The 27,706-nt window shown below is 40.6% G+C and overlaps 1 protein-coding gene across 3 annotated transcripts in view; it reads right to left on the bottom strand.

The window, feature by feature from the left end:
* Positions 1-367: 367 nt before the first annotated feature.
* Positions 368-27,706, bottom strand: part of slc4a2b (solute carrier family 4 member 2b) — a 47,147-nt gene continuing 19,808 nt past the window's right edge. For 2 of the 3 annotated variants that reach the window (XM_074622741.1, XM_074622742.1), the window contains 21 exons: positions 20,707-20,875; positions 20,349-20,575; positions 18,714-18,838; positions 17,605-17,825; positions 14,485-14,621; positions 11,797-11,977; positions 11,577-11,712; positions 10,635-10,836; positions 10,440-10,548; positions 10,141-10,325; positions 9,448-9,661; positions 9,141-9,347; positions 8,810-8,958; positions 8,238-8,432; positions 7,593-7,820; positions 6,047-6,136; positions 5,768-5,934; positions 3,978-4,231; positions 3,714-3,883; positions 3,377-3,550; positions 368-2,513 (listed from right to left, as the gene is read on the bottom strand). In XM_074622741.1, the coding sequence (XP_074478842.1) occupies positions 2,433-2,513; positions 3,377-3,550; positions 3,714-3,883; positions 3,978-4,231; positions 5,768-5,934; positions 6,047-6,136; positions 7,593-7,820; positions 8,238-8,432; positions 8,810-8,958; positions 9,141-9,347; positions 9,448-9,661; positions 10,141-10,325; positions 10,440-10,548; positions 10,635-10,836; positions 11,577-11,712; positions 11,797-11,977; positions 14,485-14,621; positions 17,605-17,825; positions 18,714-18,838; positions 20,349-20,575; positions 20,707-20,875 (3,621 nt within the window). In that variant the 3' untranslated portion in view covers positions 368-2,432. Of the gene's footprint in view, positions 2,514-3,376; positions 3,551-3,713; positions 3,884-3,977; positions 4,232-5,767; positions 5,935-6,046; positions 6,137-7,592; positions 7,821-8,237; positions 8,433-8,809; positions 8,959-9,140; positions 9,348-9,447; positions 9,662-10,140; positions 10,326-10,439; positions 10,549-10,634; positions 10,837-11,576; positions 11,713-11,796; positions 11,978-14,484; positions 14,622-17,604; positions 17,826-18,713; positions 18,839-20,348; positions 20,576-20,706; positions 20,876-24,765; positions 24,790-27,706 lie in introns of those variants that run through there. The other variant, XM_074622743.1, reaches the window with a different exon arrangement.

Consider the following 27,706-nt stretch of genomic DNA (forward strand, 5'->3'; position numbering starts at 1 on the left):
TTTTGGTATTTTTTATTTTTTTTGGTATTTGATTGTGTTTTTGGTATTGTGTTTTTTTTGGTATTTTTTTTTAGGGGGTATTTGGTTGTTTTTTTGGTTGTTTTTTGGTATTTGATTGTTTTTTTTGGTATTTGGTTGTCTTTTGGTATTTTTTTGGTAATTGGTTGTTTGAAATACAATGAACCTGGATTTTCTTTTTGGGTATTTGCATCGTGTTTCTGTATTTCGTTGTTTTTTGCAGCATGTTTTTCTAAATGCTGCACAACAGTTGTCATATTAGTAGATATTTTCTACATTTGCTTTGTTTTCTCTATCAGCATGCATTTTCTTACATACACAAAAAAAAACGAACGAAAAACAGCCAGGATAAATAGAAAATAACTTTTATTTGTCATCAATATTTCAACCATTATTGTACAAGGGAACATCAGCAATAGCCTCTCGGACTTTGTATTGCTTTTGAAATGGAACAACATATCGTATCAGCATTTAGCGACTTTGACAGATACTTTGGCATACACAGACCAACTTCACTTCATCCACAGGCACAATAAGCAAACATAAAACTGACACTGCCTACTTCTCATTAACATCTCCTTCATTGTCCATAGCCATGATGCAGCCAAATGTGTGTGTACATTTAAAAAAAAAAAGAAAAAGGTTCTGTGACGTGACAAATAAATCTTCAAAAACAGCAATAATGCCTCATATTGCAACAGATAAATAATGGAGAGATGTTTGATTTATGAGCGTCTTGAAAGTGCAAACTATTGTAACATGTGTGTCTTCCTTACAAACAACAGATACTTGTAGCTAATCACTTCATGGTCCCACAGGCACTTGAGATTTTGTGCACCTTTGTGACACCAAACAGGCACAAGATCACAACCACAGTCAGGCTGGGACAGGTCAGAGGGGAAAGTATCTGAAACTTGAGAGTAACAGAGGACTGAAAATTTAAGTTATTTGACACAGTCAAAGCTTTAACCAATCCATGTCACACTGATACAACATGACATAAAACAAAATACATATATATATTTTTTTAAAAGCCTTCCCTCTCAGTAAAGCATGATATTGAGATTGTCTACACAGCTTGTGTGGAAATTTGGTCGACCAAGTTCACATGATTGCGAATGAAATGTTTAAATTAGTCAATGCCAAAAACGTGATTATGATAAAACAAGGAATGTTGTACTGTGAAAATGTTGTTAATTTAGGCTCCTTCAAGAAATGCTGTTAGGAGATGTGAGATGGCTGAACTGCAGCTTATTGTTCTGATCACAAAACTATTTACACGAGACATTTGGCACCCCTGTGCAAAGAAACCAAATAAATTACAGTGATTCCCATAAACACACCAAGTGAAACAAACCCTACAATAATACATTAGTGCCCTAAACATGTGCGTGGAGACATTTAGAGTATATTCATTATGCCACTGTGTTAATTTTCTGTGTTGTGATTGGAAACATGATTTCATTAGTGTAAAGAGAAAAGGAGATTTACTTCATCATCACAGTCCTGCAAGATCTCCCTCTGCTGGTGATCTTAACTCACAGCAGGTACATAATTTGACATAAAATCCCAACTGTCATCTAAACTGCTGCGTTTGACTACAACAAAAAAAAAGTATTGTTAAAGAAAGACAGGCTAAAAATCAATCACATAATCGTTTAAGGAGCAAACTAAAGCGACATTGATATTTAAGAGGACGCTAAAAAGATATGATTTCATAAAATACAGTCATTGTTCAGATTTGGTGTCTTTAAAAAAGTGCTACGAGCTTCGCGAGGCGGGTAAAGTGATCTGCTGTCTAAAATAAGACAGAATGAGGAAAAAAAAAACACCTCAGTATACCGTTTAAATTCCTTCATAAGGCGCTTGGTGAGCTTAAAACATGAAAAAAGCGACACACTTGAATAGCGGTAGCGTGTTAATATAAAAGAATATATATCCCATAATTCCTCCACATATTCAATGTGAATCAGAGCAACCTTTCAGGGCTAAAAAATTAATCAATCTTGCAAATCTATACTGTAATCGCATTTCATTTTCAGCTCGAGATCACATTTGATTTGGAATCTCTTGTCCCCTGAAATATATATATATATTTAAAAAAAATTATATTATGAGTGAACACACGCTGTCGACTGTTTGATCTCAGTTGGATGCTGAGTTGCCCCCAACAATCTGAGAAAAAGCTACTTAAATAGTTAAAGTTGGACTAAATTAACAACCAACCGGATCGCCGACATAGCGTGCGTTCATGTCTCAGTGTTAATAAAGAGGATGCACAGTGACGCGGCAACAAATCGTGAGTGTTTCAAGTTTGAATGACCCCCGGATCTCATTGGTTGGTAGAGTGAGTCAACAGATTTTTTGGTGTTCACTAAAAGGAGTTAAGTGGTGATACGAGGGCTTGTTGCGGGTTACACAGGCATGTGCATCTCTGAGTACTCATCGTGACAGTCACGCTCGTCGAACTTCGGCTCTGCGTCGTCCGCATCCAGCTGGAGGAGGAGGGAGAAGACACATCGGGATTCGTTATTTTGATCTTGCATTAAGCTTCAGCACATTTTTTATTCCACGTTATATATAAAACAGTTTGTTAAAAGTTATTCTCGCTGTGAGTTATCATGAATATATATTATGTTCCTTGGTGTAATTTGTGTAGTCAATTTTCTGTATCTTTCTAATGTTTGGTCTACTAAAGAAATTTACTACATTTCCCAGAATGCATTAGAAGTAAACTCTTTCTTAAATGTTTAAATGTTATTGGTGAATATTGCTCTTTTGTATCTAGATTGTCAAAACCAGTAAACAACAATCAGATGTCACAGCTGGAGATACATTTAAAAAGAAAAAAGAAAATAAATATAACTAAACTTCAGCAAAACATGCACAATTTACAATAATAAAATGAAATAGATATAAAAAATAAAATAAATGGCAGCGCTATTTCCATGTGCTTCTTGACCTCTTTACTAGTTCCTGCTTCCAACGGCTCTTTGTACTGACATAATTTAAAAAAAAAACTGACTAATAATATGGCGTTTGTCTAACATATAATCAAATAAGATAATATAATCAAACACTAATATCTTTTTGGGATGGAGGGTTACAATCAAAGTATGCAGCAATGTCTTTATTCCTTAACTGTATGCTATAATCACCAGAATATTCCTCTAAAATCTTTCCAAAATGTCGGCCTAAATTTAGAAATATGATGCTGAAACTATTATCAGTGTCAATCATACTGCAGGGATGGATTTTGTGCAGGAGTTTTAACTTTAACTACTTTAACTTTTCTACTATGACTGCAGTGGTGCAGGTGTACAAAGCAACATATTGCGCCTTCCGGTGGTCAACTTACACATGCAATCTCTTTGACGGTGAAGATTTTGCGCAGCACAACCAATTTGACAGGGATGGTGAGGATGAGGACGAAGGGGAAAGCCAGCGACGCCTGGGTCGACATCACAGCCCACAGAGTCGCCAGACACACCACCTGGATGCAGGTGAACAGATGCATACGCAGCGTGCGGACCTGAAGGGAACAGAGACCGTTTATAAAACCTCTTCAACAGCACAAGTGTGTCTGTGAGATCAGATTAAAATCTGTCAAGATAAATGTTGCTACAAGGATTTAGCTCAATCACAAAAGCATCAATTTTTACATTTCAAATCTTGTAAGATAATACTTCTCTTACCTTGCGTACGTAGGTGTGGTCAGGGTGATACTTTGGTGGCATGAGCAGCAGCATCATCCGCTCCGTTAGCTGAATACCATTAAGCGACATCACACCCATGTAGAGGAAGATACCAAACAGCACCGCCAGGGGGATTTGGCGCAGCAGTTTACCGATCACAACGGACATACCTGAGGAGGAGGAAGGACGTTAAAAGTTAGTAAATAGGACATGGGAGGTGATGAGCAAAAGAGCAGTAATGAGATTTAAATGTCCGACACCCACCAACCATGATGGCCACCAGGAGCCCCGTGACCCTTTGCTCCTTCACCTCCTGGATGCGAGGCTTGTCTCCGGGGGCGACGGCCTTGCTCATGACCGTGAGGGCGTTGACGTGGGTCACCGAGCGAACGGTCGCGGCGGCCATCCACGGCAGGCCGAACAGAGCCGAGCAGCCGCCCAGCACCACGATCAGCAGCAGGTCCAGATGGAAACCAGAACCCTTCATCAGCATCCGCTCCTTCTTACTCACTATCAGGCTGCAGGAAGTCGGGGAGAGAGGGTGGGGGGAATACAGATGTAAACATCAGGGGTCGAATAAGTCAAGCAGAATTATCAGATCTTATTATTCAGTGTATACTGACTGAACATGCACGCTCTTTTAGATGAATACAATAAAATGTAACTCAGAAATACTAAATACTGTAGTCCATTGAAGTGCTTCAATATCATACAGAGGATGACATGGTTAGTTCAGAAACTGTGTGACTTTGATCTAGTGTAGCCTGTTATAGCAATGTATACTTAAATAAATACCTTATGTCAGTATTTAAAGTCTTCATAAATTAATCATAAAATATAGTAAATAAATGTTATAAATCCTGGATTCCTGCCAAATATTGCATCTTTTTTATGTTGTAAAATCATCGTTTTAAAGTGTTACAGTATAATATAATAAATAAACAATGTAATTATATTGTTTTGGCTTTTATGATATTAATGGTTGTTACATATTGTCAATTAGCAAACATTGCATCACAAGTAACGTTAATAAATGTATTATTTGTATAATGAAATACAGCTGTTTTTTGTCTTCAACTGTTTAGCCATTCAGAGGCAGATATTAGAAGATGTAAATAAATAAAAACGACACCTTTAGCATTGCTTTAATCTAGAATCTGTTATAACTATTATTATAATTATTAAAATGATGGTGAAAGTGGTTATGGTAATGATTATTCATTATTTGACTTCCTTGCACTTTTTAAACGTATTTTTATATTTTAACTGATGTTTTCTTTTTTAATTTATACAGCACATTGAGCTGCCTTTTTATATATGAAAGGTGCTGTAAAAATATATTTTTCAAAATTAGTATATTAAAAGGTACAGTGTGTAGGATTTGGCAGCATCTAGTGGTGTGGTTGCAGACTGCGACCAACTGAGAACCCCTCCGCTCACTCCTCCCTTTTCAAGACTGCGGTAACGTGAGCCGCCGAGTACAAAACAGCGGCAACGCCGTTCGCCTCACTCAGAGGTCATCCTTACCATAATAACACTACTTTAGGAGCAACGGAGGTCAGACGGCGGCTGGCGGTAACACGGTTTTGCAGTCCGCGGCTAACGTTACCGCAGTTTCACAAGGGTGTCGGAGAACTACGGTGGCCTTCAGTTAACGTAAAAACGCTAAAGTCTCTCTCTAGAGCCTGTGTTTGGTTTGTCCATTCTGGGCTACTGTAGAAACATGGTAGACTCTGAAGAGGACCCGCTCCCTATGTAGATATGAAGGGCTCATTCTAAACTAACAAAAACACAATTCTTATTTCAGGTGATTATACACTAATGAAGACATAGTTATGAACATTATATTCCATTTCTGCCAATAAATTCCTCAAAATGTTATCCTTTATCTGGACATTACTAGATTACACCATAAATCCAACTTTAAAATCCTGTTATATGAGTTTCAGGTTGTACAGTAGAGATTAGTCAAACTCAAAACAAACTGACTCTTAAAATGTCAAAACGTTGAGCAATTGTGAGGATATTCCTGTGTGATGTGACTTGTAACTCACGTGGTGATCTGAGTCTCCATGAAGATGAGGATGAAGACCAGCAGAGCGGGCAGACAGCAGGCGAACATCATCCAGATGGGAAATTCCCCGTTGGTGCCCAGAGGATTGATGACCCAGTTACGTTTATCGGGCCTCGTCACAGAGAAACCATCAGGAACGCTCAGTTTCTGGACGACAACAGGAATGTGAGTGTGACAACAAAGATGATGATTGTCTGAATCTTTGGCAGCTAAAGGTCAAATGTTTACAAAAGATTTAGTGGCACTATTTGAGTGTTACCTGCGTGTATGTGTCGTTTAAACTGTAATCCACCAGGACCATGATGAGGATGGCAATTGGGACACCAAAATCTCCAATAACCCTGCGCAACTGAACACACAAGATGGTTTGAGCACAAGTGGCAAAGATTTGTAGATACTGTGATTTTCTTACTGTATGATAACTTCAACAGATTAGAGCATTTTAAGATTGAAAGTTTATTCTTGAACTTGAAAACAGAAGTTCATAAAACAAGTTCCATTAAGTGGCTGATGATGGTAACACAGGAGAGGAAGAAAACCATGCGATATGATTGAAAAGCTCCAGAACAGCAACTAAAAGGTTATCTTAGCACAAAGACTGGAAACAGAAGGAAACAACTCAAGCTCACTAATTAACACTTTATATTTAGTTTTTGTTTCCCAAAATGTCAAACTATTCCTTTAAAGTGGTCCAACAAACAAAATGAAAATGTAACATGTCAACTGGACAAACTCCATCTGCATAGGAAGACAATGTGATACGATCAAAAGCTCCAGAAGAGCTACTAAATGGAACTTGTCGTAAGTTTTTTTTGACAACTAGGGCTCAAATGAATTTTAATTTGTTGTAATTAGTTGTAATTAGTTTTTTGTCTCTCAGCTATATTGTCTCAGAAGTATGTAGCTACATATAGACACAAAATACACGGATGGAAAACTGTAATCTTTAATCTTCACACTACTTTACATAAGTGAAGCAATTGCAGCATGGCGCCATCTCCTGGCATGTCACGTCCGTTCAATGTCCTTTTTCGGTAGTAATATTTTATAGCTAAAAAAAACTAAAACTGAAATAAATTTCATTGTGTAAATGTACATTTTTTTTTTTTTTTAATTAGTTATTAGTTTTTTTTAAACGGTACTTTATGTAACATTTTGCATGTTTTAATCACTTTATATTGCCAATGTGTGAACGGATTGTAACGTAACTTAAAAACTGAGACCTTCCTCGACTTTTTCGGTTGCCTCTAACAGCCTGTGCGTGGACTGATTTATATGTAAAGGACTTGGGACTGTTTTGTTGGGACAATCCAAAGAAGCCATTGGTTGCTTTAGCTAATAAAGTAATTTACAAACTATAAGCTAGTTAGTATCCTGGAGCAAATAAAATATAGAAACATTTCAGAACATTATGTAAGGGATAATGCCCAACAAGTGGTCCATTATCAGGAATTAATGAACAATGTGGTGGGATGTCAGGATGCTGACTGTAGGTGTCATTAATAACAAGGATTTTCTGAAAGTTACATACAGCACCTTTAAAAGATAGTTTTTTTTTATTTAGTTTCAGTTAACTAACAATATTTTTCCCTACTTATTTTCTTTAAGTTCCAGTTTTAGTTTACTATTATAATCCTGGCAAGAACTGACTTCACTGATTTTAATAACATACAAGGATCCGTGATAAGTGATGTTGGGATGTTCAAGGAAGGTTAAATAAATAAATAAATATGTGGGTTAATATACTGTATATGAAAGGGTTAATGTTGCAGGACTGATGTTTTATAGTGAATTTAGCTCCTCACCCTTCCAGGGAAGAACGCACTATTCTTGAACTTGCGCAGGTAGAAGGCGATGAAGAACGTTCCGGCCATGAGAACCAGAGAGAGCAGCGCCGTGTTGGGCTGGTCTCGGACCGACTCCGTCGCCGGCAGGCTAGTGTTGCTCACACCATATGTGATGTTTACGGTCGATGCGTTCCCTTCTGTGCCGTTGTTGAGGGAGCAACTTCTCAGCGGATGCTCCTTGAAAATCTGCCCGACGACACAGAAGGTTAAAATGAATGCACCATAATTTCATGACACAAATATGCATGCACACATGTACACCACCTCTTTAGAGGGATTATCATTTATCACTCTTTTAGGTACCACAACCACACTTTCTGGAAAATGAGATTATCTCAAACGCCTTAACAATAGCAAATAGCAAACCTTCCAAAATCATAAGCCTGGATAATAGTTAAACTCTTAATCCATTTAACTTTCAAGGCCAATCAATCACAAAAGATTTCAGGTGCACTTGTTAGAAAAACACACTCATTTCGACCCCGAGATTTGACATTTGTCCAAAGATTAGTCTGTTCAGTTTAGTGTCGGGGACGTGAACACGCAGCATGCCAACAAAAACTTTTTGTAATCAGCAGTTGTTATTTCAAGTCTCAGGTGTACCCTGCCGAGCTTGATGAAGGTCTCGCAGATGAAGATGAGGGAGATGAGGAAGGAGAAGATCTCCTGGGTGAAGCGGGAGACGAAGCGGACCAGAAAGCTTCCCTCGAAGGCCACCGTGACGACCACGATGATGATGAGCCAAAACCCGATCCAGACGCGGCCCGTCAGGTACTCCATCTCGTTTGCTTTGCAGAACTGTGAGGACACAGAGCCAAGAAACTCAATTCATCCACTGGAAAATGTTCACAGCAGCCATGAAAACCTTTTTCCTCAAACAGTTTCTTACTATGAATGATGGGGACCTACATGAACGCACAATGCTCTACCAAAGTTGAAATAGTTTAATTATTTCTTATGAGAGATTTCTGTATATTTAGTTTTGTTTGTGCTGTGTAGATATGAGAGTGGTAAAGATCTTCTCATCTAACTCTTGACAAGAACGTGGATACGCTTATTTCCAAAAAATTTTTTTAAAAGAGCATCCATCCTATCTGGAACCTTGAGAGAAATGATAAACTAGACTTTTAAATTGTAGGCTGTTCATCATCAGTTGTTGTTGTTTATCAACCTACACTGTAAAAGGCTTCTTCAAAGACGAGCAGGGGTCCGGAGAAGCCCACAACGAGCAGCGGCTGCGCTCCGAGCAAGCAGAAGATCACACCCTGCACTGATGTCGACACAATCAGCTCAGAAACACCAATCAGACCGTCCGTCTTCTCACCTAGCAACACAAAAAAACACAACTAATTAACACCGTAATGAACACCAATGAAGTTTAAAGGTTTGTCAATTGATAATTAAATGAACCATCTAGGCAAAAACATGAATGGGGTTTTGACATACGAGACGATAAACTGTGAATCCACAGTAACTCGACTCCTGCTTCCCCCATGTGTGACTCACCCAGTAGGCCTCCGAATGTTATGGCTGGAGAGAGGGCAGCAAAGTAGATAAAAATAACGGCAGCCATGCACTGACTGTTCAGGCTGTCCTTGAAGTCACTGAGGTACTTTGGGTAACGGCGCCGCACGTCTCGTACGAGCCCACCGAAGGGGCGTCCGGTGCGCTCTAAAGGATCGTCTGACTTTTTCAAGGGTGTGAGGAGGGCCTCTGTGTGACGGGAAAGAGCAGGTTATTAATTGCAATAACACAAAGTCATACAACAGCAACATTTCCTTTGATAAAGCCCACAGATGATATGATATATTACCTTTTTCCTCAAAGCTTTTAGGCTCCTTAGCCAGTTTGACCCCCTGCTCCTCCCTCTTGCGCAGCATCTCCCTCTGAAAGCGAGCGACGGAGCGCAGCAGCTCATCGCCTCCCATCTCTGAAGGCGGCAGCACGATGCTGCAGTCCAGGAAGCTGTTGATAGCGTTCAGCAGGTCCTGCCTGTCGTCTGCCAGGTAAGCAGCCTCGTGGAATTGCTGTATGGCGATTCAGATATAAAGAGATGTAACCAATAATATACTACTCTATATTTCTTTTCTAAGCTATAGTTCTTTATCTCTTGTTTGCAAATCAATTTTATTTTCCTTTCCTTTCTATTCTGGTCAGAAACTGGCTGATAGAATGACATTTGATAGCTCTAGGAGAACGAAATCTTTAAACGTAAACTTAAAACCTACATATTCAGCCAGGCTTTTGATTAAGAATGGTTTATAGACATTATTTACATTATTTTATTCACTTATTTTATTGTATTTAGGTTGTAAAATTGTATTCTATTTTAATGTTATTTTATTAATCACTTATTTTATTGTATTTAAGACGTGATGTTTAATTCTATTATATTGTTATTTTATTAATCACTTATTTTATTGTATTTAAGCTGTACATTTTTATTGTATTTTATTTTTATTTTATTTTATTTTAAGTATCCCTCTTTATTCTGCAGCTCGCTCACCTTGTCAGACATGAGTGTGGAGATAGAGCGTCCTATCTGGTGATAGTCCATGCTGGTGGTGGGGGGTCCCAGCAGAACAAAGAGAAACCGGACCGGCACGGGGACCTCAAGGACGGACTCCAGCTCCACGGCCTCCTGCAGCCGCACAAACGCCATGGTGGGCTGCTCCAGGAAGTCCACACTGCCTGGAAGACGGGCGGGACATAACAGTCAAAATACGGACAGCACTGCTCTGAGTACAAGTGATTTTAAGCTGATAAGATATTTAAAGTAAAGTGTTTGTGGTTTTCAAGACTCACCCACAAGGACAACAGTGGCCTCAGCATTTTCAGGAATCTTCTCCAGCAGCTTCAGCTCATGTTTGGATTTGGACCGATGCATACCGTGAGCCAAGTTCGGCTCCTTCTGCTGCAAATGGAAAGAACACAAAAATCAGGATAATGAAGAATACTTGTGACTAAGACTTTTTGAAAACACTTCAGCACTGGACTTACGTGTGCCTCGTTCTTCTCCATGTCAACGCGTGTTTCTTTGTCTCCTGTGGCGTGGACGGTGCCCATGAGCGGGTCGGTCACCGACGGTTCTGGCTGATGGGTGTGATTGGCACTGTGGTGATGTGTTATCAAGCTGCCCAGGCTGGCCGCGGACATGTTCCTGGGGAAAGGGCTACTGTGCTCCTTCTCATCGCTCGGGTGACTAAGGGAGGCAGGGTGAGGAAGAGAGAGGTTGAGCAGGAGGAAGATGGGCAATGACCAGGCATGAAGCCACCTAGTAGCAGGAAGCGTGCAGCGGTGAAAGAAAAGCCAGTTTAATCGCTGTTTATCCTCATAATCAACAGCACAAACTAGTATTAGCTTTGAAAGTCAAACGGTGGAAACGGTCCGATACCTTCTCATGAAAGCCGGTTGTTTTGGTCAGCACCAGAGTAAGATAACTGCTTTCACAACCGCCCAAACCAACCATACCAGGGGTTGAACTGCACCAGAGTTTGATTAAAACAGACCAAATGTTGGATTGTGAAAGCGTCCTCTGTGATCCTTTTTTCATCTGAAGTTTGTCATCATTGTTTTGAGAAGCACCTGACTCAGCTGCACATTGCTGGAGGATGCACAGAGAACCCCTGCTCACTACTGTAATATGACATTCAGCCTCAGTGAGTATTTGATGAGTTGTTAATCGATACCAGTAATACCAAGATATCTGCCATTTCAAAATAACTTTCCAGCCTGTACTCAGACATTATAATGAGCAAACACTAAAAAGAGCAAATGACAAGGTAGTAGTAAGGCCTCATAAACTTAAAGGGGGCTCTGCCAGATTCTTGGAAGAAAGACAGAAATCTATCAGTGTAGCTGAAATCCCCCTGCTAGGTTACTTAATTATCTTTTTAAAGGGAAACCACTGCTTGTTTGTTGCGGTCTGGTGCTGCAGGTCACCTGTGTTTCAGCAGCAGGGCCCTCAGGACGTTGGCTCGGTCCTCAGCTTTGATCTGGTCAGAAATGATCATTTGCTCCACCACCTGGTGGGCGATGCCAGGCAGGGTTTTCTGGTCCAGGTCCAGCAGCACGGCACCTGTGGACGCACACACACTGAGCTCAGCACTCCGTGAACTGCATCGCTGACTTTTAGGCTTAAAAAATTAACTCCATCTCTTACCGTGTGAGATGGTCTTTCGGAGGTCCAGCAAACTGCGGAAAGACAATGAGGCCACGTGAGGTTTCCCCCAGCGGTCGATCTCCTCTTCCACGTCCTCCTCAAACTTGATCCATCGAGCCGTCTCCTTCCACTGCATCCCCTGGTTCTTGTCCATAGTCAGCTCATTCAGCTCCACAAACACCTGGAGACAACATCACACACAGAGGTGTGGGTGAGATAGAAAACACCAATGCTGTCCACAAAACAACATGCACATTCAGCATGTGCCAAATATTCAACTTAAAGGGGCTGTATGTAAGTTTTTACACGTTTAAATGTTTTTTAAAATCGTTTATTGCCATAGTGTGAACAGGTTGTAACCATACATAAAAAATGAGACCTTCCGTGACTTTCTGGGTTTCCTCTATCAGCCTGTAGATTGCTTTTAATGCGAATAATGCGCAATGTTTTTTCCAGGAAAATCCAACGGATGTGACATCATGCGCGCTCGTTAGTGCCTTTATTTTCAGCTCCGCTTCAGGGCTAACAGTGTGCAACGATAGCTAACATTCGGTTAGAAATGGAGTCCGCTAATGCCAACAAACGACCAGCCTCCACCACAACTCAGACTCCAACACAACTCCAATGAAGCACAAAAAAACAAAAGTTATATAGAGTGATGCCCGTCTTGCAAAACAGGAATGTGATCGACGTCGGGGGGAAAACTAGGATCTTGTGTCTGTTGCCTCATTGTTTTGACCGATGCACGCTCGCGTCTACGTAATGCGAGCACAAGTAACAGGACGCTGACTGTCATTGACTTAACGGCCACAGGTGTCACTGTTAACGAGCAATTTCTGATTGTTACATCTAGCCCCTTTAATAACCAAAGCACTTTGTATTTAGTTGATTCAGTGGAGCATTTTGCACGTCAACATCAGGAAACAGACTCCATGCTTACCAAAGTGATTTATTTTAATTCACTCAACACACAACAGATGCATCTTGTTCATGTTATTATTACCCTAGATGTTCAACTTGGAATAAGTTGCATAAAAACATCTTAGAAGCTTAACACTAAAAAGTCAGAGAAGAGACCATAATCTTCAGCTCTCAGCATCAAATATCTTTTAACGGGTTATTAATTGAACACCATGCTGGTCAGTCACAATTCCCTGTGAGATGAAGACCAAACAACAGGCTGGAAAAACATAATATATCGTCTGCATGCCTGTGAAATCACGCTCACACGGATCAAACCTGACTCTGGCCGGTCACCCTGCCTCACCTTCTGGTACCTAGCCATTTGACCGATGTCCAGCAGGACGCCGTCGATCTGCGAGGCAGAGCGGTACACAACCACCGGTAGCGACTGGAGGAGCGAGACGATGCAGGAGAGGACTCAAACACTGATGCGACCGACAGCGGCACAAAGGGCGGGACCCTCACGTTTACACACATACCCACAGGTAACTCTTCCTCATCACACACACCTGACAGGGACCTGTTGTTTACCCGGTCTGCTGGGGGCTCAGAGCGCTGTATGAGAATGTGTGTGTGTTAATAAAACATAGCTCTCCCTCTCTCTCAGGAGCTCTCAGTGTCCGGTTACCTACGCTTCTCTCTCCCCTCTTTTTTTCTTTTCCGTGTGTGAAAGGAAAGAACTCATTCATTCATTTTTAATTGTCTCCTTCCCTCCCTGTCCCATCCACAAAAGAGAAGAGGCAGTGCCAAATTTGAGAGAGGGAAAGAAGACAAAACATCTCTCAGGATTTGCTACAATTTATGGTTACATTTTTAAACATAAAGTCTAAAGTGGAAAACATAGCACCGGAAAAAAATTTCCCCAAAAAGTTCCTCTAAGTAAAAATTCCCATCAGTCATTTTCAGACCAAATAAAAACAGTTTTTTTGTATTTATTCTTTTATATAACTGCAGCATTTTCCATACTGATTATTGAAAATATGAACCTGATTTATCTCTCTTTTTTGTAACAAACATACCTGAGGTAAAAAAAATCAGCAGCAGCGTCAGAAAACATAAATAAGTTAAGACTTTTAGACTTTCTTTGCAGTGTTTATTCAATCTATTGTCTATACTAAAAGTCTATTTTGAAGTGATGGCAGGTTTCGATTCTGGATTTTTAATATTGAGGAATAATTTAGTTGATCAATAGATAATTTGATCAAGAAAACATTCTGTTTTATATTGTAAATTGGATATTTTGGGGGAATTGGACTGACTGCACTTGTAACCTCATAATCTATCGAAGGACTGGAAAAAAAAATCTGTAAATAGTGTGAATTTTACCTACACTTCATTATTTGATTTATTTATTATTTCTTACACAAACTTGTAACCTACATACAACTATTTTTTTAACATTTTATCGTCAAAGCGTTGCAAAAATAGTTGACAGATTGATTGTGTATGAAAATAATCATTAGATGTCACCCTACTTTTGAATTTTGTTGGTGAATCAACCCTTGCTTACATTAGGATCACAGATTGTGTCTTAAATGTTACCAAAACTAAAAGATTGTACCCCGGTCTTTGACATGACACATGACAAAAGTAAAAAAAAATTTATGTACTGATGAGGCTGAAAAACGGGACAAACATCATCAAACTCGGCGTGGCATTAATTGACGTATGTCCTGCTTTAATGTTCAAGAGGATAGGTGACTAGCGAGTGCTGTAATGTCTCACCTCATGTGGGGTTCGGTCCTGCTTACGGCTGCGAGTGGTCGGCTCTGTGTGGTCCTTGCCGATGTGCACCACTTGACCCTTGGTGCTCTTTCTGACCAGGTGTCTGCGCACGCCGGGAACATCTTCGAAACGATGACCTGGTGGAGAAGAAGAGACGAGAAGAAGGGTGAGATGTGTTGAAAAATGCAGAGAAGACGGATGGGCAATGAGTTTAAACTTCAGACACCCTCAAACACAAATAACCAAAAACAAAACGTATATACAACTCAATATGATATCCCAATTATATTACTGGGAATTAAATCCCAGCACAGAGGCTGCACATCTTATTTAGTGCTTCTGCAGCCGTCACATGTTGACCTTGCACCCAAAGTTCAAATCTAAGCCCACCAGGTCACAGAGGGACAGACCACATTGTTTTTGTTTCTGTGGTCCCTCAGCAGCGAGTAGAGTTACTAGCTGGCAGCACACCAGGCACTGGAAAGGATTTGGAGAGACACCGGATGGCACAGAGACGACGCTGCGAGTAGGAACTGTCCGATCAGGTTTTTAGAGTTCAAAGATCAAAAGAACTCTGCTGATTCGGTCAACTAGAATACAATAAATAGTCAAAGCTAAGCAAAAATTGAACTACTTTCCCAGAAACCACAATCATATTTAGGAATAATAATCTTACAGTAAGAAAATCTAAATATAGGTACAGAAATAAGTGAGATTCCCTCCAAGAACACCAACTGCCTTACCTTTATCAGAGCGTGTATGTCCTATGAAACAAACAGTGATGCTTTTATGGTTCTTCATCAATGTTTCAACTCATCATGTAAAAATGTCATTGCAAGAGATTTCCAGCTGCTGTCCTGCTCATTCTAGCTTTACTTCATCTTTTACTGAGATGGTCCCCTGTCAAGTCGCTCCATGGTGTCTGAGTGAGGTTTGGGGCCGACCCTGGAGTGAAATGAGGCCCGACTGGCATGCGGCTCTTGAAGGATTTGTGGTGGGCGTAGGGTTAGTGCTGGACTACGTGACGCCCTCAGACTGGAGCGTGCAACTTGTGCAAGTTTTGACAAGTCGGAAAAAAGTTGCCACTTCTTGACCGGCGCCTGACCTTGCTGGAACGATCAGAATGCATCAGTGAGCGGAGGTGTTAATTCGCTCGGGTCGGACAAAAGGGTAGGGACAGTGATCAAATAATTCCTATTGTTGAGCAGCAGCCAGAGACGGAGACACTTTCCCAGGATGATTTACGGTGGCGGGAAGCAGATAAAAGAAGACACAGACAGTAACTGGTGATGAACCTATTGGGAGGCTCGACTCTGCGTCACTAAGCCCCATAACGACCAAATATCTGGCCCATATCAAGCCCATACCGCCATCCACGGCCTCTTTATTTTGCCTTCGAGTCCACTTAACTCTTCCCCTTGTTTCATTCCACTAATGATTAAAGGTTGTGAACCGAGATCCAAGTTTCACAATTAGCCACCATGTTTGCTCGGGCCCGAGTCCAGGGGCCTCAGCTGACAGCGGGAACGGCTAATTTAATAATGTGAGCCTGTCTGCCACACTCTCTGATAAGCTGCTGCTCTCTGCTGAGGGGTCGGCTCCCTGACGTAAATCTCCCCGGCCCTGAACACAACCCCACGCTGGCGCCGGGGGCCGGGAACGTCACAGGGCAGCGGGGAGCCGACTGCCAGGTTAGAAGGGACTGGAGGTGGCCCCCGCCCTCGCCATAATGTTTCTGGAGAAATCTGAGCATCAACAAATCCAAGACTTCATTTTTGTTGCCGTCTAATAACAACGACAATTCAGAGTTAATTAATTTATAAAACTGGCAGGTTGAAAACGTAAATATACACACAAAACACCATTAGCCAGCCACACATGCTGGAGAAACTTTGATGATGTTGAGGCAAAACACTACAACCCCTTGGAAAGTATCTGGAAATATCTGAAAGGATTAACAAGTAAGGGATAATGTACAACGAGCCGGTCATTGTGAAATAAACCCTGACCCGCTAGCTGTACATTATCCCACTTATTACACGGCTACTTACTTAAGAAATCAATTATTTGACACAAAAATGATCCGCCAGAGTCTGAGTTCAGACCTGCGTCCATATTAACGGTCTGTTATACATAGCAATGGTCTGCTATAAAGAAATAACAGACCGTAGAGCGATATCTTCTAAAAATGTTTTCTGCTGCAGTAAAAAAAAAAAATCTGGTTACAGATTGAATCGCCTAAATGAGCCATGAGATGGAGACAAACTCATCTATATTTCTAGGTGGATAAATTGGACAATATATTCAATTGAATAATGGAAATGGCAGTTGGTTTACCTCGTTCACCTTTCATGAGTTATCATGTGCAAATTATGTAGAACTACACCATTACTGTTCCCAATGTTTGTGACATAACGTGACCAAAGTGCTGTTGTTTATTTTGTTGTTATTGACAAAAAATAGTCATCTTTAACATTTAAACATGCAATCATTGTTTTATTTACCACTAGGGGGCAGCAGGAACAAATTGTATTGTGAAATGTTACCACTTTATAAAGTTGATTTTACTGCAGACTTGATGATGGGTTATAATACTCTGTGGGTTCATCACTACAAGCGACACATAAAAGTATGTTGGGTGATAATTCAATATGATCATTTATCACCCTTCAATGCAATCGTATTGTGAGGAAATCATAGAAATATCGTGATACACTATTACGTGGTCTAAATTGATAATAACAAGCACATACTAACTCAATTCTCAGAAAATCTGATCATTTTGCACCAAAGTTCTTAATTAAATAATAGAAGAGTATAGAGAGAAAATACTCTACAAAATACTACTCCTAAAATACTCTAATCTAGCATTTTTCATTTGTCAAGTACTGAATTCACTCAGGAGTATACAACAATGAGCTTTACCACGTGGCTATTTCATATAGACTTTATTTACTGAATTACCAGAACACTTGCTACATCACGATATGTATATTGTTATTGAGATATGAAATTACCTATATCAGGATAAAGGATTTTGACCATATTGCCCCTTAGGCCCACCTCCAAGCAAGTTTTAAGAGCATAAAATCTGCCAAGTGAGAATCTATCTGTACTCACTCTTGATGCCGTCCAGGTCAGCGGAGGCCAGCGTCTGAGCCTCGATCTCGTCAGTAGGGATGCGCTCGTACTTGGCCTGTTCGGCACCCGTCATGTTGCCTGTGCGCCGGCGCTCTTGCAGGTCGTAGCCGCGGCTGGCGGAGGACTGTCGGGCCAGCGGTATGTGTTCAGGTGGCGCTGACTGGGGAGAGGGGCTGGAAGTGTCGGAGGAGGCTGGCTTACTAGATAAAAGCAAAAAAACAAGACACAATTGTAGCTCAGAGGAATGGTTGTTTCATGGTTATTTTTTGAACATTTTCTGCAACAAAAGTTTCACATGTGAAGTTTGAAACATAGAGACAAAGAGGGACTTTTTACCAACTTATTGCCACTGAACTACAAACATTTCTCCTCCTCTGCTCTCCTTTTATAGACATTTTATTTTTTTCCTACTTGGTGATTTGGTTGTCACAGGAATAATATCTCTACACTATGGTTATCATCTTTTGATTGATGTATTAGACCCCACCAATGCTGCTCCTAATAAAACATGCACCTCTCAGCTCAAAACACTCAGCCAACACAAATCCCTCAAAGCACTTTTAAAATAAACATAATGAACTCACCGTCCTTTAAAGGTCAGTTGTCCACAGCATTTCAAAATCACTTTTTCACTCAGTTATATCAGGATGTTTTGTAAAATAAATCCACTGTTATTAGGTTGCTCGTCGATCGACTGAAAACAAGCAAAAGGTTTGTATACGCAGCTTTATCCCTTTAGCCCTAGACCCTCATGAAGTGGAACAGTAAATGTCATAGATGGAGCCTGAGGCTGCTGAGGTGTGCTGCGTCGTCTATAGCAACAGGTGATATATGGGTCTCCGAGGAGAGGAGTACTCGGGTCTATCAGATCATGCCCAGCAGGCCCACTGGATGCCTGAGACATGGTAACGTACAGTGTGAACCTCACTGGCCAATGAAACGTGTGCCTGAGCCGTCTCACCCAATCAGATTGTCTATGAGAACATTTCAGCAACATGGCAAAAACATGCCATCATCACAGCAGGTAAAGCATTTTATATTATTATTTTATAAAGTCTCTCAAGCCCCCAGAACTCGACTCGACTCACTCTGAGGAAGATGCATCTCCGGTATCTGCTCCCTCCGCAGACTGAGGCACGATGTCCAGCTCACGGGCAGAGTGTGGGCTTTCTTTGCCACGTCTGGCCACTTGGTCTTCATCCGAAACAAAGAACTGTGGAGGGAATACAGAGCATGAGAGCACTGCTTACTGTAAAAAAATAAAATTCAAACCAGGAACTTCAGATAATAACCACAGAAAAACAAAACAGCCCTGTGCACATTGGTCCAAGGGAGAGAATTGAACACAATTAATGAATTGAACAAGGAATTTGATCTTGAAAATAAATTATTTTAGATATTTACTGTACAAATCAGGGACTATTATTTAAAGGGGAGAAAAAAAAAAGCATCTATCCGATGAGGCCTCTGCAGTCTTAAACAATGAGGAAACATACTATAGGACATACAGTATATATATATATATATATATATATATATATATATATATATATATATATATATGTGATGGGAAAACTGGTATTTTCTTTGAGGAATTGGCAGAAGATTTTTCCTAGAAATTTGGAGACACTGATCACCTTCACTGTGAACAACAAGGACACTATCATATCTGGATCTGAATAAATCTAAGGGCAATGGACAGCAGAAAGTCAACAGACCAAGAAATGTATAACCTGCCTGGTTCACATGCTTTGTTGAGGTCTGTTTTCTCCTTTTCTTTTCTAAAATATATTTATTCAAACTGCTACAAAATAAAGCTGAAGCCAAACAGAAACACAAAACTAAAACAGATAAACGAAAGATTAAAGCAAAACAACTCCTCTCAATCATATTCTACAAATTCTGCAGGGGTGCATAGTATTTAGCAGAGGTGGACCAAGTCATTGTTTTGCAAGTCACAAGTAGGTCTCAAGTATTAGCACTCAAGTCCCAAGTCCTAGACCTTGAGTTTTGAGTCCTAAATAAGTCATAATGAGCTCTTCACCGAATGCAATGCCATTTGTGTCTCCCTCTGTAATTTTCGACCTGCACATTTTGCATACTAACGTAATGTTAGTTCTTCATGGTTCTCTCCTGCAACTTGATTGGATGATGTCGGATTGGTTCAAACAAAGTGGATCTGGGGACTTAAGTGTCGACTTGCTGGGAATGAATAGCATTAACGTCAGTTCCATTGAGGAAATTAATTGACACTTTGGAGCAAGTCAAGTCTAAAGTCATCAAGTTTATGACCGAGTCTGACTCAAGTCCACACCTCTCGTATTTAGTTACCATTATTATTTTTTATCAGGTTAAATTGGGTCTTGTTTTGTGAAGCATAATAACAACCAAACATGAAACCCACTGATGAATGATTAAGACTGTACTGAAATATTCATTAGAGGAAAATATGGTAATGCTACAACAGGCTGGGTATCAGAGCAAAGCATGGACTATGGCCATTTGTACAGCAGCACGTTCATTCACCCACATCTCAATGCAAATCATTAGAAGAATACTTTCAGATACATTATTAGAATATTTTTACTCCCCAAGTACAGTGTCAAAAGGATCTCAATTTAAACCAAAACAAATAATGTTTTAATGCAAAAGTCAGTCCCTATCAGTGCTTTTCCACTCACTCATAAATTCACTTAAAGATTAGGATGAAGGTGAGTGAATACCTCCACATCTTTGACTCTCTCCAGCTCAGATGGAGCAGACGTTGCCTCCGACCCCTCTTCCTCCTCTTCCTCCTCATCCTCTCCCTCCTCTATGGGGCCACTGCTGGGAGCATGGCTGCTTTTGTGATCTTTGTCCTTTCTCCTTTTCTTGTTGTTCTTCTTCCTGCGTCCGTCGGAGGGCAGTTTGGACAGAGGTCGGTGGATGTGGTGAGAGGAGTGACGGTTGTCTGGGGAGAAGATACAGCAGAGATACACAAACATCAGCTACTTCCATGTTAGATTTAAAGGTTGTTTTTATTTCTCTGGCTTGCTGAATGTTGAAATGCACTGAACAACGAGGAGACCGCCGTGCGCTTACATTCGATGTCCTCCTCATGGTAGATGTGGTGCTGTTCATCAGGAACGGCAGCAGCGGGACTGAGGATCTGCTGAAAGCGCTGGACCCCCAAGGCTTTGTTCAGGTCCCCATCATCCTCCTCTTCAGGGCGCGGAGTCCCGTGTAGTGATGAGGCAGCAGGAGCCTCTGGCTACAACAAAACAAAAGAACAAATACATTAAATAAACCGAAATATAAGACATTGGGAAATAAATGCAGACAAATGGATAATAAAACCATAAATCTGTGAAATAATCTAATACTTTTAAAACTTAATCTCAATATTACTGCCTCTTTTCACAATAAGCATTTACTGCAGGTCTTTTTTTATTTCATTTCAGCAATTCATTTTACAAGTCTTTTTTCCACAGTCAGTTTTTGTCTTTCAGATTAAAATGTAGTGTGTAACATCTGGCGGCATACAACGGTGAGGTTGTAGATTGTGCTAATCGTGTAGAAGAACTACGGTGGCCGGCATGACAACGCGAATGGCCCCATCTAGAGCTGTTGTAAGAGTAGTGGGAAGTGAGTGGTGAAGCGAGAGAGAGAGCGGCGGCGAATGTGTGTGATGGTGTGAACGATCAAGTGAGCTAGTGGAGCAGAAGTCAGAGTTAGTTTAACTTTGAGAATATCGATTGAATGTACAGTGGAAGTCGCAGTTTGTGCAGACATAAAAACTGCAGCTCCTCAAGAGGTTTCCTGTGTCTTGTTTCCTGGTGGCTGAGTGGAGATGACGGGGATCCCCCTAAATGCTACACACTGTTCCTTTAAGTAGTGAACAAAGTCTATACTGTCTCAATTCCTTAATATATACTAATTGTATATAGTATATACTATAATAATCTCTATAGTATACCATTTCAAACTACAATCAAACTGCGATTTTAGAATAGTGCTGCCAATTAAATCGGTCTTGTCTAGAAGGTAACACACATATTGCGAAACTCTTGCGAGTTGGTTAAGGTTAGGCATCAACCTCGAATGGTTAGGGTTAGGATAGGTCGTCGGGCAGCGAGTCTCGCGAGAGTTTTTGCAATTTGAGGATTGCTTTTCTAGACACAACCAATTAAACCTAAAGAGACAGCAAAATCTTTTTTCCATAAAATCAGTACTAATTTAGTCTTGCGGGGTGTTTCTGGAACCATTTCATCTCCATCCTCAATTAGTTTTAATGTTTTCCAGCTGCGATAAGCGCCTACTTTTTGTTTGTGCATTGCATTGTGGGAGAATGGAGTCCACTTAAAATTTTTTTTTTTTAGTCTGCACAGTAACACTCATACTCAAAACCTGCTTAGAATTCGTATGTATTATGGATTTTGGACACAGCATGCATTGCATTTCACTTCAACCAACACCAGAGGGAGTTCTGGTTCTGCAAATACTCCACCATCAGGACATCATATGACGAGTCCTCTCATGCATACCTTCCTGAAAATTTGCCTGAAATTGGAAACAATAGCCATGTGCTTCGATCGGTTACTCTTTTTCCACGCTGTGGTGTGACAGGGATCATGTGAGGTGATAAGAGATCTGTTTTCTTGCAGCAGGATGCCGTGCCCTGCTGCGCCCTGCTCTGCCGGTGGGATGTTGTGATAAGGCTTGGCTGCAGCAACACAGCGAGTGGATCTACTCTGGCTAACGGGATCGTGCTGTAGCCACCTCACGGCAGAGTAAATGTTGCCATGACTACTGCGCAGGTGCCTCGGATCCTCCGGCGAACCCTTCCTGTGGCAAAACTCAGGGGCCACAAGTCACCTGATGCTCCCACAAACGGTTCTCAGGACACCCAACATGTCAGTCGTATATTAAGTTTTCTCCAGTGCTGCAGGGAGTAACAGAAAGCACGTGATGACTCACTCGTCTCCCACCTGCAGCTCCTTATTACTTTTGTGTCTCACACTTTTTTCACTTTATGCACAGCAGACTGCTAAAAGAGCACACACATGTACTGTAATATATTCAAAATTACAGTGGCAGAAAGTAACTCCAGCACTTTACTTAATTATAGTACATGTACCTCAAAATTGTGGTTTGGCATTTCCATTTTATGGTACTTTATACTGCTCTACATTTATCTGACAGCTATAATTACTTGTTCCCTTTCTGCATATAGAAATATTTAATAAGCTTATAAAATAATGCATTGTTAAAGATTCACAACCTTCTATCAGGGGCCATTTTTCTGCAGAATGACAACTTTTACTTTTGATACTTTAAGTACATTTAGCTGATAATACTTCTGTGCTTAAGTAAAATTTTGAATGCAGAACTTTTACTTGTCACAGAGATTTCACATTATGATATCGGTACATTTAAAGGACCAGTGTGTAACGTTTAGGGGGATCTATTGGCAGAAATGGAATATCATATTAATAGGTATGTTTTCATTAGTGTATAATCACCTGATAGTAAGAATTGTTGTGTTTTCGTTACCTTAGACTGAGCCGTTTATATCTACATAGGGAGCGGGTCCTCTCCACGGAGTCCGCCGTGTTGCACCGCCATGTTTCTACAGTAACCCCAAAATGGACAAACCAAACACTGATAACTTTTCCTGCTTTGGCCGGAGTCGATAATGTTACTCGCTCCCATCGCTGCCGTTTTCTCTCTCTTGCTTCACCACTCACTTCCTAGGTACACACACACACACACACACACGCACTGGCTCTCCTCCAAATGACCTATGCAACTCTTAAAACAACTGATTCTAAAGAGGGCCTTTCGCGTTTTCGCGTCGGCCCCCGTAGCTCTGCAACAGGCTTGGCACACGGGAGAGGCTTAAGTTGGTTGCGACCTCCTCCTCACTGCTAGATACCGCCAGATCTTACACACTGGACATTTAAGTACATTTTGCTGATAATACTTGCTTAAGTAACATGTTTAATACAGGACTTTTACTTGATAAAGGGAGATTTTGTTTGTGGTATCGGTACATATACTCAAGTAAAAGAATACTTTTTCCAACATCGCAAATATTGCTTCAAAAAGTGCCACAAACTGTATCAAGTATAAATCCGGAAATAATATATTATTAAATCAAATCAATTCTTTCCATCAACTTAAATCAATACATCACATACAGAACAAGACGTTATACGCATGATGTGAAGTAGTTTGGACACTTTGTTTGTTCCACTTTTATCACATTAAGCGCATCAAATCCATCAAGACAAGAAAATGTGAACAGGAAACTCAAGAGTTCATCCTGAATCTATCACATTCATAGCTTGACAGATGTTCATGAATTAAGGCATGTCCAAAGAAAGTGTGAAGAGCTGATTCCCATGACCCACACAACGGTGCAAAGTTTTTACATGCCACACACAGGTGACAGAAGCAGAAAGCCCTGCACTGAACTGTGGACGAGCTGAGACCCAGGCCAGCCTGTTGGGCAAACATTCAATTCCTCTTATAGCGTTTTTTTCCTGACAGATCAACAAAAGTCTCAAAAAAAGGAGTAAACAAACTAAACGATCACCTCACTGACCTCCAGAACAAACTGCCAAAGACAATAGCACTTTAAAGCAACAATAACTCAGCAGATTTCTTTCACTGGAAACCCAAATAAAAAAGGGGCCTAAATGGCAAATGTGGCTCTTTAAACTCCAAATTTTGAGTTAAAGATAATAAATTGGAGTAACATGACAAAGTTAAAGTTAGTCAACTGTTTTTACTACAAAACTTTCATTAAAACATGTCACAAATTGCAGAGACCTTTTAAATTTCTGTAATTCTGCGTGACTATCTCAATACTTCCAATATTTTTAGATGATATATTAGATGACCATTGATCCAAAAGCCTTGAGTACACGTATCCTATCCAGATGTGTGTTGCTACACTATCCGGCAGTTTATTTTTACAGAGCTCTCATTCATATCATGGTTTCACAGTGAATCCCTAGAGGTGGGAGAGATGTGTGAGGGATTCTCAAAGAGGTGAGAGAATTTTCCACAACCGAAACCATGTGCAAAAACAAGCCGAGGGGAGCCGAGTAAAAACAAAAACTGACCAGACAACGAAGAAAACTATCAGGGACTTACCTCGCTCATGGCAACGTAAGCTTAATTGCAATCAGCGTTTTGGTGGCAACAAGTGTCACTGCCCTCCAACATGACAAAAGTGGAGCTCTGACCCTCAACAGCTCTGTTAAGAACTGCAGGCAGGAGACATCCCTCTCCCCCTACTTATCAAAGCCTCGTGATGCCCTAATCAGAGCCCTATCGGCCAACCTGCCACCTTCACCAGTCTGCCCATTGTACCAGCCAGAGCAGAATAAACAAGACTCTCGTTCTCCCTTTGAGGACGAATGCTGCCTGAAAGGACAAGCCGTGTTTGAACAGCCAGGAACAAAACCCCGCGTTGACATTCATCTCCACATTTTAACTTTGACACATGAAGCCTAAATATTGACCAAGGTGCTCTTAGTCAGCGCGCCTTGAAGGGCAATGTAAACGCATAGGAACTAAACATCTAGCAGTTTTCAATGGATGCTTTTTTTTATGGCTAATATTGACAGAAGACATGTTAAGTAACAGGCTGGAATGAAGATTAAAATGTTGTGTGTGCCAGAAAGGTTAAACCGCTAATGACTATTTTCTACATGACAAATGACTGAACAAACATATTTTGGTTGATCATTTGACCAAATAAAAACATCTGTGCATGGAACTCTTTTAGAAAAGATTTCCACATCTTTAGTCCGTTCAATTTCAGTCTTATGTCGAATTCACACCAGAGCAGCAGTAAATAAATAAATAAATAAATTCTAATCCTGTTCTTAATTTATTATTTTTTTTAAATAATATATTTTTAAAAGCAATTATTTAGTAATGAAAAAGAAAAAAAGAATTGAAAGAATATCAATAATGAACCGAACCGATAAGGAGTATCGATAAGAGTAGTAGGCTAATATCGATAAAATCCTAAAGCTACCCATCTCTACACGTTATGAATACAATACGTTTTGTTATTTTTTTATCGCCAATCGTTCCTGACCTTTGACCTTGAATAAAAATCAGGTGCAGAACTTTGAGTAATAAGTTTTAGAACGCCTGCAATAGCTGTTGAGATATTTCAGTTTGAACCAAAGTGCTGGAAAAAGTTTCTAACACAAATGACTCATACTCAGCAGGAATATTTGCCTCAACAGACTGCAGAAAAAACAAACAAAACTGATGTTATGTTCTTGTCTTTTAGTATCTAAATGTGGTGGTATGTGAGAATAAATTATTAGCTAGTGAAAGAGTTAATCTTGTGAAGCAACAGTTTTAAAAGGTAGAGGCATGTGTAGAGGCCGTGTTGTATAATGAGGACACTCGACCGTGTGTGGAGGCAGCAGAGGAGATTATCTGTGTCGTGAAGTAGGCTCAAATCCAACACAGTCAGCATTTGGAGGGGAAAGGGGGAGATAGGCTGTCGTAATGATCATGTCGAGATGAGTCAATGCATTCCTACATATCTTAACATGAGTCTGCCACGAGATCTGGGTGCTCAATATGCTCTGAGTTTCTGATGATTCTATGAAAGCGTGCGAGTTGTAACCCAGTTTCACCCTCAGCCAACTGTGAATTCTGTGTTATGCAAGCACTGATTTACACAACCTTCCTATTACATCATGAATTAAACAGCATGTTTGCGCTGCTTAAAATCAAATATAAAATGTTTACGTCATACACTCAGTCAATTTAATTAAGAGATACTCCAGACGCTCAGAAACCGGAAAATATGTCTCCAATTGGTTTGTTTTTGCTCCCCGTCTGGTGATACCGTTTGATTATATTTGTATTGGTAACTGGGCTTTTAGCAGTCATCAGCTTTGTCATTTCATATTATGCAAACAGGGTTTTCAGTAGCCAAGCATGGAAAGATCATTCACTAAAAAAATAGAGTTCTCACACCTCGGTTTTATCTAAGTTGAAGATGTCCAACTGATAAGAGGGAGATTCTACAGACGCTGTCAGATGCACGTCACAGGAAGTTTATGAGGTAATAAAACATGATAGGTAGGAGGGGGCGCAAACCACACTTTACTGATCAGATCTCTCTGAGGTCTGATGGCTCACTTCCAGACAGCGACTGTCTCACTGAGAGTCACTGATACGGTTGCACTATAATGTCAAAGCTCAATATATGACATGATGACAGCTACGGGTCTTGGGAGCATGTCGTGGTCTACACAAGTAGTTTCCAACCTGGGGGTTAAGCCCCCCAAAAGGGGTTGTAGGAAACTATGAGATGATTAACGGGACAAAGGAGAAAAACAAACATATTTTGATAAAGTGGGTAGTTTTCAGGCCTCAAAAATGTCAAATGAAACCATTTGTGTAAGGAAAATCACTTGGGTTAAACTTCCCAGGACGGTTAGACATTAAACCTGTGATGAGGGGTCACCTGTAGACATAGCCTCGTTTTAAAGGAACAGTTCAACATTTGGGGAAAAACGTCTATTCGTATTCTTGCTGAGAGATAAGCTGCTTTCATTTGATAAGAAATTTGCTCTTCGCTCACCACGAGGTAGGGCTCACAGAGGCAAAGTGCAGCGCAGGTATAATATGTCATCAAAAAGTGCAGAAGGGACACCATTCACTGTTTCTAGGCAACAACAACAGTTGCAGAGGTTATCTAATTTGTTGTGCTTTGAAAGGTCAGCAACAACCGAGGTTTAAGTTGAAATAATTTGAACTCTAAGCGCTGCGCTTTGTGGCACTTTCGAGCGGTGCACCATGGCAAGGGTAGCGATTCCGCCTAGTTGGGAGGCACCGCTCTCCCCATAGGAAAACAATGGCACAGTCAGCAGACAGCGATTCTACCACTGATCATGTGTAGGAGGATTAAGATGAGGAGATCGCTCCCACTTTCATGTAAATATCGAGCTCTGGCCAGCAGCTGACTGGCTTAGCTTAGTTCACTAAACGGCTTTGTTGAATACTTGATTCTGATTGGTCAATCACAGTTTTCTATAGTTTATTATTTCTTTATAAC

The sequence above is a fragment of the Sebastes fasciatus genome, chromosome 21, assembly GCF_043250625.1.
Source record: "Sebastes fasciatus isolate fSebFas1 chromosome 21, fSebFas1.pri, whole genome shotgun sequence".
Taxonomy (NCBI): Eukaryota; Metazoa; Chordata; class Actinopteri; order Perciformes; family Sebastidae; genus Sebastes; species Sebastes fasciatus.